The sequence below is a fragment of the Aotus nancymaae genome, unplaced genomic scaffold (genome assembly GCF_030222135.1).
Source record: "Aotus nancymaae isolate 86718 unplaced genomic scaffold, 86718_ANA_hifiasm-v0.15.2.pri h1tg000089l, whole genome shotgun sequence".
In the NCBI taxonomy this organism is placed as follows: Eukaryota; Metazoa; Chordata; class Mammalia; order Primates; family Aotidae; genus Aotus; species Aotus nancymaae.
Genome location: NW_026988504.1, coordinates 7272620 through 7285928, shown reverse-complemented (window position 1 = coordinate 7285928; position 13309 = coordinate 7272620). Strand labels below are relative to the sequence as shown.

The 13309-nt window shown below is 57.1% G+C and overlaps 1 protein-coding gene and 1 pseudogene across 1 annotated transcript in view; one reads left to right on the top strand and one right to left on the bottom strand.

Moving 5' to 3' along the window:
* Positions 1-13063, top strand: part of UNK (unk zinc finger) — a 39269-nt gene extending 26206 nt beyond the window's left edge. The window contains exons 5-16 of the mRNA XM_012453695.2: positions 47-182; positions 729-846; positions 2166-2250; positions 4280-4422; positions 4833-5033; positions 5593-5658; positions 6128-6302; positions 7160-7261; positions 7395-7583; positions 9944-10125; positions 10564-10821; positions 11552-13063. Of these exons, the coding sequence (XP_012309118.1) occupies positions 47-182; positions 729-846; positions 2166-2250; positions 4280-4422; positions 4833-5033; positions 5593-5658; positions 6128-6302; positions 7160-7261; positions 7395-7583; positions 9944-10125; positions 10564-10821; positions 11552-11707 (1811 nt within the window). The 3' untranslated portion in view covers positions 11708-13063. The remainder of the gene's footprint in view (positions 1-46; positions 183-728; positions 847-2165; positions 2251-4279; positions 4423-4832; positions 5034-5592; positions 5659-6127; positions 6303-7159; positions 7262-7394; positions 7584-9943; positions 10126-10563; positions 10822-11551) is intronic.
* LOC105718115 (uncharacterized) lies at positions 8128-9497 on the bottom strand (annotated as a pseudogene).
* Positions 13064-13309: the final 246 nt, after the last annotated feature.

Sequence of the window (13309 nt, the reverse complement as noted above, 5' to 3'; positions counted from 1 at the left end):
CTCCAGCTCCTGTCACCTGACCCCTGCCCTCTGGCCCCCTGTGCAGAGACTGCTTATGTGCTGGGGAACTATAAGACGGAGCCTTGCAAGAAGCCCCCGCGGCTGTGCCGCCAAGGCTATGCCTGTCCCTACCACCACAACAGCAAGGACCGGCGGCGGAGCCCCCGGAAGCACAAATACAGGTCCTTTGGCCCCAGGAGGCCAGCCACGGGAGGGAGGAGTGGCAGGGAAGGGATCAGGCAGATGCTACTCCCACTGTGGCTCTCTGGGAGGTGGGGAGGCTGGCCCTGGGGATGACAGGATCGCAGACCCAGGGCCCGGGGGGGGCATAGTGAGGATGGCTGGACAGTAGGAGCCCAGCTTCACCTCCTGCATGAATGAGGACCCTGGTCAGATCGTCTCTGTGGCCCCCCCGCTTCTGATCCTGAGGGGAGTGTGCTGGATGAGGGCCAGGCCACAGTGTGGACAGTGTGGTTATGGCTCCAGCCTGACCCTGCTTGGGCTGGTGGGAGGGCCTGGCCGAGGGGAATCAAACAATATCCTTCATGGTGATGCGGCCAGGCTGGGCCAGAGAAAGAGCTTGGCTTGTGGCACCAGCAAGGCCCTGACTCTGCAGCTGGTCTTTTCCGTTTCTGTGCCCACGCCTATGAGGCGGGGTCCAGGTGGCACCCACTAGACTCCAATCTCACCCTCTTGCCTCCATCTGACCCCACCCTCTTGTTGGCCAGGTCGTCTCCATGTCCAAACGTCAAGCACGGGGATGAGTGGGGAGACCCCGGCAAGTGTGAGAATGGAGATGCCTGCCAGTACTGCCACACCCGCACCGAGCAGCAGTTCCACCCCGAGGTGGGCCCCGCGGCAGGGCGGGGAAAGGGGCCTTTGGGGAGTAAAGAGAGAGGCAAGCGGGGTCAGGGCAGGTGTTGGCAGCCTGGGTGAAGAGCAAGACTCCATCTCAAAAAAAAAAAAGATTGGCCAGGTGCAGTGGCTCATGCCTGCAGTCCCAGCCACTGGCTCTCCCCAGGAAGTCCTGTCTGCTGAGTTTGGCAGCTTCTCCTGTTCTGAGCCCATGCTCACCAAGCAGCCCCCTGCTTCCAGTTCTGTGTCCCCCAGCCTCCTGACAGGGCAGGTGTAGATGGAGTATGGCGACCTGCCCACCCTGGGCTTTATGCCACTCATGGTGCTTGTAATCCAGTGACATTAGGATTGAAAAAATATGGCTGAGCACAGTGGCTCATGCCTATAATCCCAGCACTCTGGGAGGCTGAGGTGGGTGGATCACTTGAGGTCAGGAGTTTGAGACCAGCCTGGCCAACATGGTGAAATCCCATCTCTACTAAAAAGACAAAAATTAGCCAAACGTGGTGGCGCATGCCTGTAATCCCAGCTGAGGCAGGAGGCTGAGGCAGGAGAATTGCTTAAACCCTGGAAGTGGAGGTTGCAGTGAGCCGAGATCGTACCATTGCACTCCAGCCTGGGCAACAAGAGTGAAACTCCGTCTCAAAAAAAAAAAGGAATTGAAAAAATAAACAAGCTCCTTCCCGTCCTTCCCGTTGTCCTGTCTCATATCAGAGCCTAGATTATCAGCAACCTCCCTGACACAGTTCCCCTGCCCTCTGGCCCCATGAGGTAGCCTGGATCATAACAGTGTGCCTAGGTCTTGTCTGGGGTTCAGAGAGACACCTGCAGTCCCTGCCCTTGGTATTCCATGGAAGCAGGACACCCTGAGGTAGACTCATAGACAGAAACTACCTCATGTACCTGCAGACAGCAGAGTGGAAAGTTACTTAGTATAGGTCACAAACCAGGGGGCACGTTGACAAGGGTAGCTGCCTGAGATCATGGCTCCCTTAATGCCCAGGGTGCATGCTCAAAGGCACAGCCCTGGCCATGCCCGTGAGTGGAGAGTCCCTGGAGGATCCTTTTGGGAGGGCTGGTGGGACCTGTGACCCCAGAAGGGAGGGTGTCAGTGACAGTGGGGAGTGGTGGTGGGCTGCCTCAGGAGTTTGAGTAAGAAGTTGGTAGGGAGAGACATAGTGGAGGGGAGGGGAGGGCCAGGGGCACAGGGCAAGAGATGACTAAGTCAGCCCACCCATGCTGGAGGAAGGGGAGCCTGCTCGGCCTTCCCTCAGGGCCTGAGCCTGACCCACCTCTGCTCTGCCCTCCAGATCTACAAGTCCACCAAGTGCAACGACATGCAGCAGTCGGGCAGCTGTCCCCGAGGACCCTTCTGCGCCTTTGCCCACGTAGAACGTATGCTGTTCCCATTGCCCCAGAGCAGTGCCCTCTCCACCCCTCTCTCCCCTGGCCTGCTCAGACTCAGGCAGGGGATGGCCCCTGGCAGTACGCCCTGCACAGGAGTCCTGGCCTGCTAGCAGCAGGCCTTGTCCGCTCCATTCCCCCACCTTTCTGGAAACGGCCTTGAAAGCCTGGAACTTCCAAGGTAGTAAGATAGAGACTGCAGGGACTGTCCCCCTGGTTGGGCACTCATGGTCCCTGGGAGGGTTGAGGCACTGTGCCTCCCACAGCTGACTTGGCAAATCCCACCAGCTACCCCATGGTATACCCATGACAGACATCACTAATGGAACATGGCAGTCTTCTCTGCTGAGTCCTGCTTAGGCCTCTAGAGCAGAGCTAGCCAGTCAGAATATAATGCAACCCCCCATATATCATTTTAAAGTTAAAATATTTAAGCATGTTAACAAATACAGCAAAATATGAAAATTAGCTGAGCATGGTGGCACACGCCGGTAATTCCAGCTACTCGGGAGGCTGAGGCATGAGAATCACTTGAACCCAGGAGGTAGAGGTTGCAGTGAGTTGAGATTGTGCCACTGCAATCCAGCCTGGGCAACAGAGCAAGACTCTTATCTCAAAAAATGAAATTAAAAAAAAAAAGCCGGGTGTGGTTGCTCATACCTGTAATCCCAGCACGTTGGGAGGCCAAGGCAGGCGAATCACGAGGTCAGGAGTTTGAGGCCAGGCTGACCAACATGGTGACACCCTGTCTCTACTAAAAATACAAAAAAAATTAGCTGGGCATGGTGGCAGACGCCTGTAATCCCAGCTACTCAGGGAGTTGAGGTAGGAGAATCGCTTGAACCTGGGAGGCGGAGGTTGCAGTGAGCCACAATCGTGCCATTGAACTCCAGTCCGGGCTACAGAGCAAGACTCCGTCTCAAAAAAAAAAAGCCCAATATAAAAGGTTATCATTTCAATGATAAAGATAAAAAATTATCAAAACAGCCAGGCACAGTGGCTCACGCCTATAATCCCAACACTTTGGGAGGCCGAGGTGGGTGGATTACCTGAGGTCGGGAGTTTGAGACCAGCCTGACCAACACGGAGAAACCCCGTCTTTACTAAAAATATAAAAATTAGCCAGGCATGGTGGTGCATTCCTGTAATCCTAGCTACTCTGGAGGCTGAGGCAGGAGAGTGGCTTGAACCCAGGAAGTGGAGGTTGCAGTGAGCCAAGATCAGGCTGTTGTACTCCAGCCTGGACAACAAGAGCAAAACTCAATCTCAAAAAAAATGTATCATCAAAACATTTTACCTTTTTTTGTACTAAGTCTGGGAGATCTGATATGGATTTTAATGCTATGGCATATTTCCATTCAGACTAGCCTGTTTCAGGTGCTCAGTAGCCACATGTGGCCTTCGGCTGCCTCATGGGACAGTGTGGGTCTGGACCCTCAGCCTGATACTGTGGCCGCCACCAGTCTTGGAGACAGAGCTCCAGCTTGCACACCTGTTAACACCTTTTTCCACCCCAGGATACTGCCCTGGGTCTCCTTAACCTCTTTCCAGGCTCAGGCCCTATCTCTGAGATTAGAATGGAAAATAAATCGAGGGCCCTGGGAGGGAGAAGCACATTCTTGATGTGCAGCCCTGGGCATTGGGACCACCTGGTTCAGACAGCGTAAGGAGGTGATTCAGGCTTTGGAGTTGCATAGATCAGCGTTCAAGTCCTGGCTCTTCTGTTTTTTAGCTCTGTCACCTTGGTGGTTTTACTCTGAGTCTCAGTTTTCTTATTTATAAAATGGAGACCATATTACTGATATTTTCTGGTCACCATGAAGATTCACAATTACTGCAAAGTGCTGGCACAGTGCCCGGCACAAAGTAAGCGCACAGACACAGAGTTACTAGAGACGATGTAGGAACCTTTCCTTTATGTGCAGGGAGGTTTGTGGTCTCCTTTGGAAGGGACCCAGGAGCATTTTTGGAGGGACAGAGCTGGCTTGGGCCTGCTGACCCCTGCCCCTGACTCTTGCAGAGCCACCCCTAAGTGACGACCTGCAGCCTTCCTCAGCTGTGTCCAGCCCCACCCAGCCGGGTCCTGTCCTGTACATGCCGTCTGCCGCTGGAGACTCGGTGCCTGTGAGCCCCTCCAGCCCGCATGCCCCTGACCTCAGTGCCGTACGTGCCCATCCTGGGGAGTGGGTGGGCACCATGCCTGATAGAGCCAACACTTGCCTCCTAGGCCCTTTCATTCTGGGCCTGGGGAGATCACCCTGGTATTTGACCTTGGGCCAGGGGGTTCTGTCTTTTCCATCCCGGCATTCTTCATCAAAAGCCCAGGCCAGGGGGTGAGGGAGGGTGGTCTCCAGAGCCTGTGTTGATCAGCCTGTAGGTCTGGTGGAAGGGACAAAGCCTGATGTCACCCCGCTTTCCCTTGTGAGGTTTGGAGTCTCCGAGTGGTCATTGCTGCTCATTGGCAGATGAAAGCGCCCCTTGCTGAAGACTCGCCTCTGTGGAGGGTGGAGGATGGGCCACACAACAGCCTGTGCCGTGCCCACTGGCCCACTCCTTCCCCTCCTTCTCCACAGCTCCTCTGTAGAAACAGCAGCCTAGGCAGCCCGTCTAACCTCTGCGGCTCCCCGCCCAGCTCCATCAGGAAGCCCCCAAACCTGGAGGGCATTGTCTTCCCTGGGGAGTCTGGCCTGGCCCCTGGCAGCTATAAGAAAGCTCCTGGCTTCGAGAGGGAAGACCAGGTGGGAGCTGAGTACCTGAAAAATTTCAAATGCCAGGTAAGGGATAAGGGAGGCAGCGGTGAGGTTAGCGTTCTCCTGTGTGGGGCAAGAGAAGCTTGGAGGAGTGTCCTGGTCCACCTGCGGGGAGGATGACTGGGAGCTAGGACTCTACTGTCCTCGGCCTCTCCAGGACTGAGCAGAGGGAGCAGTGTCAGCCTGTTTACAGCTGAAGACAGGAAGGCTGGGGAAGCTGCACAGCCTCCCCAGGGCCACAGCGCTGGTTAGGAGAGGAGCTGGTCCCGCCTGGGAGCAGTCCTTCCCCTGCCCCGTGCTGCCTTCATGGAAAGCCAGGGCCTGGGGAAGCAGGACACAGGGGTACTTAACTGGGCCTGGAGAGAAACCTTCTGGGCTTACATGAGGCCTAGAGTCATCTGGAGCAGAAGGGCAGCTCCCTGCTTAGGGTAGGGGGTGGGAGGAAGAAGGAGGGGTGTGCTCACATGTGAAGGGGCACTGCATGTCTGCCACCACCTGCCCCCGGTACATACAGCCTTAGGGTCAGATGGACTCAGGGAACCCCAGCACCATATTCATCTACTCCCTGAATTTTCTCTCTCAGGCTAAATTAAAACCCCACTCACTAGAGCCCAGGAGTCAAGAGCAGCCTCTGCTTCAGCCCAAACAGGTATAGAGCTCTCAGCTCCCTTCCTCCCCTCTGTTGTGGACAGGACTGGCCCAGAATCCCGGGAGGCTTCGGGGAGTGGGAGGCACTGCTTTCCCTGAAAGCTGAGGGCAGGATGAAAGTGGGGTCCCAGCCACAAATCCAGAGAGGGTAGTGGGTCAAGCCCTGGAGCCCCTCACCTCCTAGACTCAGTCGAGAAAGTGTTTCTGGAGCCTCTGCACAGTGCCAGGCCCTGTACTCGCTTCTCTCTTCCCTGCTACAGGACTGTAGGGGTGAGTGGGCCTGGCAACCTCTGCACCTCCGACTCCAGCCTCTCAACAAGGTGTCGGGTGGGCGGGGCCCATCTGGGCATGGGGGCACCCGGACTAGAGCTGGCATGGGCCATTTCCCTTGCCCCCAGCCCCTCTCCAGCCTCTCCTGGCCTCCGTATGCAGGCATTGCATTGCCTCTCCTTTTCCCTCTCTCGTTGCAGGACATGCTGGGCATTCTCCCCACAGGCAGCCCCCTGACCTCAAGCATCTCTTCTAGCATCACCTCCAGCCTGGCAGCTACCCCCCCTAGCCCAGTGGGCACCAGCAGCATCCCTGGCATGAATGCAAACGCTCTCCCCTTCTACCCCACCAGCGACACGGTAGAGTCCGTCATAGGTAACTAGGCCATTTCTGTTCACAAGCCCAGGACTGGGTCTGGGGTGAGAGACACCCAGTCTCTGAAGCGAGACTCAAATCAGCACACCAGTCCCCTTAGACATCTGTCTTGGGAAAATCAGAGGGTGGGCACTCCAGGTCCTTTGAGCTAAAGGGTGAATGACTCGAAGGTGTAGGGCCAAGACTGGCCCTTAGAACTCCTTTGCTCAAATTAGAAAGAGGTGCCTTTTCCCCTGGGTGAGGATAGTCTCACCCCAAGACGTGTCATTCAGCCCCCATTCATCTCACTGGTATCTTTGTGCAGTGAACAGCCAGCACGACGTTCTCAGAACTTCTGGTGATAGAAGTCAGTGCTCGTTTCTTTCAGTGCTCATTTCTAGGTGCCCGCTTTGTGCTGGGTCCTGTGGTAGGCACTGGGGAGACAGATGACAACATGCTGCTTCTGCCCTCTAAAGGGAAATTTCCCATGCAGTGGACATTTGTCAAGCACCTGCTCTACACCAGCCACTGAGTGCCCGGAGACCTGCCCACCCCCACTGAGCCCAGGGCTGAGACCCTTGAGCTGTAACATCAGGGGCAAGACCCCTGTCCGAGGCAGGGACCCTGGAGGGGGACGTGATTCCTCCTGGAAGTGTCAAAGAAGGATTCAGGAAGGAGAGACATTTGGGTTGGACATCGCCAGCACGCAGCGTCAGGAGTCAGGGTTGCCACAGGAAGCAGCTGAAGGAAGGGTGCAGGGCTTGGGAGAGCATGGGCCCAGTGCGGCATGGGCGTGAAGATGCAGCATGGGCAGGAGATGTGGTGGTCAGGGTCAGATGGGCCCTTAGGAGGTCACATCCTCCTCTCTCTGTCCCTAGAGTCTGCTTTGGATGACCTGGACCTGAATGAGTTTGGTGTGGCTGCCCTGGAGAAGACTTTCGATAACAGCACGGTGCCCCACCCAGGAAGCATCACCATCGGTATGGGGCGGTGTGGGCAGGGCAGCCTGGAGGACTCCTCAGGTTCCCATCTGGCCCAGGCCTCCTGCTCCATGTGGCCTGCCTGGCTTGCGCTGACCTCACCCGGCCCGCCCTCCCCGGGCCTCTCTTGCAGGCGGCAGCTTGCTACAGAGCTCTGCGCCCGTGAACATCCCCGGCTCCTTGGGCAGCTCTGCCTCCTTCCACTCAGCATCCCCATCCCCTCCCGTCAGCCTCTCCTCGCATTTCCTGCAGCAGCCCCAGGGCCACCTGAGCCAGTCGGAAAACACATTTTTGGGGACCTCAGCATCACATGGATCTTTGGGTAAGAAGGGGAGTAGCTCACTGAGAAGTCCCAGGGCAGGAACCTGAGCCTTTAGAAGGTGTCTCTGGCCACCCCGTCTGCAGCACATCAGCCAGGCTGGTGGTTAGGGCAGAGGCCTTGGGCGAGGAGGCAGAGTCAGACCCTGGACAAGTGATTGAGTCTCTCTGCCTTAGCTTTCTCTGCTGTGAAACGGCAGCCTCTGCCTCCTATGATTGTTGTGAGGGTTGAATGGAATAATGGGTCTGAAGTGCAGGGCACAAGGCCAGTGCGAGTGAGAGCAGGGGTCTCAGAGCTGCCAGGGCCAGGCCTGGTCTCTCCCAGCATGTTCTCTTCTGCCCAGTCACCCCAGGCTCCGAGAGGCTGGCTCACATGAGCCAGGTTCATGGGCCCCAAGGGAGAAGCTGGACAGGCTGACCCCTGCCTCCGGGTACCCTTCCTGCCAGGGAGGCCCAGGGCTGGCCCAGAAGGCTGTTTGTCCAACGCAGAATTAGAATGGTGTGGACTGGGGGTTCCTGAGGGCACTTCAAGGTTTAGTGGCTACAAGAATGGTGCAGAGACCTGTGGGGCTGTGCCTCTGCGGGCCAGCTGTGCATCTCCTCTTGTGTGTGTGTGTGTCGGGGTGCTCCTGAGGGTGAGATGGGAAGCACGTGGCACCCCTGCTCTCACTACCCCCAGCAGCTGTTCAGAGACCAGGAGCTCCCTCCCTGAGAGTGCCGGCATTTTGCTCAGACCCAGGGACTGAGCCCTTCAGAGTTCTGATTGGGTTTGGTGGCTTCCCTTATCTCATTCCTGATTCCAGAGCAGCACATGGCTCTCCTAGCGCCTTGCAGTTTTGAAGAGGCTGTTCTCTGTTGTTGATTCTGTCAGCTTCAGGTGCCTGGTGTTGCATTTTCCAGACTTGCCCCATATTCTGGTGGAATCTTTTTTTTTTTTTTTTCTTTCAAGATAGGGTCTCACTGTGTCACCCAGGCTGGAGTACAATGGTGTAATCATAGCTTACTGGAGCCTGGAACTCCTGAGCTCAGGTGGTCCTCCCACCTCAGCCCCCTAAGTAGCTGGGACCACAGGCTTGCACCACTACGCCTGGCTTCTGGTGGCATCTTGACTTAGCCCCACTTACTGGCCACACATACCTTCCTGTACCATGTGACTGTTGAGCACAGCTGTGTTGATGCAGGTGTGAGTGCAACAGTCCCTGTACCCAGCAGCCATGCCAGTATGGGAAGCAGAGGGGCACAGCCGTTGGGATCCTCCTGAGAATTGCAGAGGGACCTACCTGGACAGTGGAGTCGGGAGAGCTTCTCCGAGGGAGGAGGAGAGATGGGCGGGACAGGAGAGCATGCTGCAGGGTTGGTCTCATGTGGGTGGGGTGACCCTGAGGTCTTTCTCTGGGACAGGGCAGATGGCTCAGACAGTGTCTGCCACAGGGTCTCCACACAGGACCATGCCTTTCTGTAGGTGCGCTTGTGTGCTCAGAGAGCAAAACGTCTTAAATCTGGTTCTGGAACATCCTGACTGGACTAGTGGGAAAGGGAGCAAGGAAGATGTCACCAGGAAGTACATGTGGGCAGAGTGAGGCCAGAGGTGGATATATGGGTCCTTCTCAGGGAAGACAGGGGCTGCCTGGGGGGGCCAGAGCAGGGGGACCTGATGTTAGTAAACATCTTTTGAGCGAGTGAGCAGAGGTGTGGCTGGGTTGGTGGTGGGTGGGTGGCTGTGCATGCGGCGTAGTTTACTGGAAAGCATGGGCCTTTGGAACCAGACGCCCTCTCTGTGTCCTGGCCCTACCACTTACAATTTGTATGATTCTTGGTAACATATTTTATCCAGGGTCCTCGTCTGTAAAACAGGTGGGATGGCCCCAAGGCTCCCTGAGCTCTTCCTGCCCCGGCTGTGCCATCCGACGAGGCTCTGGCCTGTCTTTTCCAAAATGCTTATCTCTTCCTGGGCCTCACATCAGGGTGCAAAAAGTCCCTAGCCTAAAAGTGAAGCCACAATCATAAATTGCCACTGCCGGGGGCCTGGGACTGCTCTCACGTGTAGTACTCCCTGAGTCCCTTGAGTTACCCTGTGAGGCCAGCAATGAGAGCCCCGTTTCCCACATGAGGATGCTGAGCCTCAGAAGTTAAGTGGCATCAAGTAGCAGGTGAAACTTAAGGTTAGGTCTGACTCTGCCCACATCACCTGCACCATCACAGCCTTCCTGTCCCTGCAAAATTCTCTGGCCTGACACTAGCTGGAGCTTTGCACACCCATCCAGTGGACAGCCAGTTCCTGGAACCCCCGAGGTAGGGCTGGCCAGGGCCTGGGCCCGGGCCCAAAGCCCTCCAGAGCTGATGTCTTTCTCCTCCCTGGGGCAGGTCTGAATGGGATGAACAGCAGCATCTGGGAACATTTTGCCTCTGGAAGCTTCTCCCCAGGCACTTCCCCCGCCTTCCTGTCAGGGCCAGGGGCTGCTGAGCTGGCCCGGCTTCGGCAAGAGCTGGATGAAGCTAATAGCACCATCAAGCAGTGGGAGGAGTCCTGGAAGCAGGCCAAGCAGGTACCAGGCCCCACACCTGTGGCTTTCCCCAATGCCTGAGGGCATCCAGCCCAAGACCTTCCTTCACAGAGCGGGCGTGGGGTGGGGGAGAGCAGAAACTCAGTTTTGTTCACTCGCTTTCCCTGCTGGGAGGACTTGCCTTGCCCGTCAGGACTCTGGGTGGTTACTCTCACTGCAGGCTTCGAATTCCCTCTGTGAGCTGCTTATAGTCTGGTCCCAGGACCACCTGCCTCTTCCCAGTAGCCTTGCCTCTCCAGGGTTCCAAGTCCAAGGTTCTGGGCTCTGAAATGGGCCCCCTGTCCACCTGCAGCCGGCTACTCTCTGGGTGCTTGCCTGGATCCCAGCTCTAGCCTGTTCCCCCTGCTGTGCTAGGCCCAGCCCTCTGGGGACAGGGGTTAGGCAGGGCCATTGTGATGAGACTGTATGCTGGGCCCACAGGCTTGTGACGCCTGGAAGAAGGAGGCGGAGGAGGCTGGTGAGCGGGCCAGCGCGGCAGGTGCCGAGTGTGAGCTGGCCCGGGAACAGAGGGACGCCCTGGAGGTGCAGGTGAAGAAGCTCCAGGAGGAGCTGGAGCGGCTACACACAGGGCCCGAGCCCCAGGCCCTGCCCGCCTTCTCCGACCTGGAGGCACTCTCACTCTCCACCCTCTACTCCCTCCAGAAGCAGCTGCGGGCCCACCTGGAGCAAGTGGACAAGGTCAGCCAGGTTGGGGAACCCTGGGTGGGGTGTACAGTGGCCTCAGCCAGCCCTTGGACTCTGACCTGGTCCAGGCTGCTCCAGGGATGGCCACCCTCCTGAGGGCCTCTGTCCAGCACTGGGCCAGCACTCAAAACGGCGGCCTGCTGGGAGTGGGTAAGGAGAGTGCAGCGGGGAAGGTGAGAAGGCTAGGGATGAGGGGCACCAGTGCCAGCACCCCTGAGGGCGGCCCTGACCAAGCTGCGCTCAAATGCCTGGGCCCCAAGTAAGTCATCTTGTACACCCTCCATGGAGCAGCAGACCTTCCGGAGAGGCCCAGGACCCCAGGGCTGCCCTGCCTCCCAGATCTCCTGCTGGGTCCCAGGGCCAGCATGGCATGGTGGGAAGAGCTGTCTTTCCTTTGTTCTCTGGCAGCCAGGCCCCCAGGTGTGGCCCTGGGCATGTCCCAGCCCTTTCTGGGCCTCATTTTCCCCATTTGGGGATTACAAGATCAAATGAGTCTGGGCAAAGCCTCTGTGAGGGATGGGCGTTGTCGGAGCCTGGCCATGCCCCATGCAGAGGTGGACTCAGCCTGCTCTCTCACCTGCCAGTAGGGTTCTGGGAGCACACTGTTGAGCATGGTGCCTCAGTTTCCCCATCCCAAGAGGGCTGAAGTGAGGATCAAGGGAACTCCTTGCTCAACTTGGGGCTAGACCCATGGCTGGTAACCACAGTGCCCCTTTCCCCACAGGCCGTATTCCACATGCAGTCAGTGAAATGCCTTAAGTGTCAGGAACAGAAGCGGGCGGTGCTGCCGTGCCAACATGCTGCGCTGTGTGAGCTCTGCGCCGAGGGCAGCGAGTGCCCCATCTGCCAGCCTGGCCGGGCCCACGCCCTCCAGTCGTGACCCTGCAGGCCTGGCCCCCAGCCTGGCTCAGATCTTCTCATCTAGGACTTTTTAAAGTATATATATATATACAAGTATATATATATATGTGTGTATGTATGTATGTATATGTATATGATTATGTATATGTATACATTTCCGTATGTGTGCAGGTATGCGTGGTGGCGTGGACAGTGTCTGTGTGTATATCTGTACATAGATATAGACACACACTTTAAAAGACTTACCAAGCACTTTTTAAAAGAAGAAACTATTTTGCAGTCCTCCCCTACCCACTCCCTGCCCTTCCCACTGCACAGACAACATCCCTTCTCCCACTGGCCTTTTGGCAGAGAATCTGTTTCTGTCTCTTTTTTAATGTAGGAACTAACTATTTTTAACTTCTTCCTGAGGCCTGAGCAGGCAAGGGTGGGACTGGAAGGCACTCAGGGGAGGGAGAAGCCCTCAGGGCAGGCCCTGCACCCCCTCCCTCCTTGCCAGGGTAAGGGTGGAGTGTGGAAGATGTGGGTCCCCCAGGGCAGGCCTGGTGCCCAGCTGTGAGGGCCTCAGGGAGGCCCGAGGGGGTATGCCGGGGGTCTCAGCTGGCGTAGCTCCTAGGTTTCCCAAATGTGTATTGAGTCCGAGGGAGAACAAGAAGGGCTGGAGGCTAGTGCTGCGGGGCCAGCCCCACTCCTGACACCTGGGCCCTTGAAGCCCCTTGAGGGGCAAGGCCCAGGAGTTCCAGCCCTCAGGTTCCTGAGGCCTGGGGTCTACCTTCAGTCCTCTCCCCCTGGACTCCCCACAAGAGCCTCCCTGGCCCCAGGGTCACCTACCAGGCTGGCACTGATTCTATGACCCCCCAACCCCAGCAGCCCCCAGCTATCCCTGCCCCCTCCCCCCTCTGGCAGCTAGCAGGGCAATTGGTGGGGAGGAGTGTGGACTGAGGACCAAGGGGGCTTAGGCCCTGCCATCCTCCCCGGAGGGGCTCCGTATGCATTCCTTGGTGCTCTCTGAGTGCAGCTGGTGTCCCGCCCTATTCTGGGCGGACGCCTGTGTGCGTGTGTGTGTGTGTGTGTATGTGTGTGCCTGTCCAGTGTATATTGTGTCTTAGCTTCCATTTTAAAAATTGTTCTGTACAGAAAGAGATGCAGCAGGGGCGGGAGGGCAGAGCGGGCGGAGGGTAGTGGCCGCGCCCCCAGCACCGGGTGTCTGGGATAGGAGCAACAGGGCTGAGAGGATCTGGTCCTGGCCCAGGCTCCCCCTTGGGCTCAGCACGAAAGGGCTTTCAATGAATTAAGTGAAAACTTTTTCCTTTTTTACAAAAATGCAAAAATCAACAAAGCTCCAAACCTATTGGAAATAAAATATGAACTTACAGTGGTAGCTTGTTTACATGGGGTGAGAGGGAGTGGGCCCCAAAAGAGGGCCTCTGAACTATGAGGTGGGCCAGGAGCCCTGCCTCAGTCATGGCAATAGCTGGTGCCCACATCCCTGAGGTATGGTAAGGCAGCTGGAGAGGCCTGGGGGCTCCCTGGACCCATCAGGCCTCAAGACAGCTCAAGTGCTCTCCAACCTAGGCCTGCCGGGGTTGATGACACAGGAACCCTTAGCCTTGGACACCGA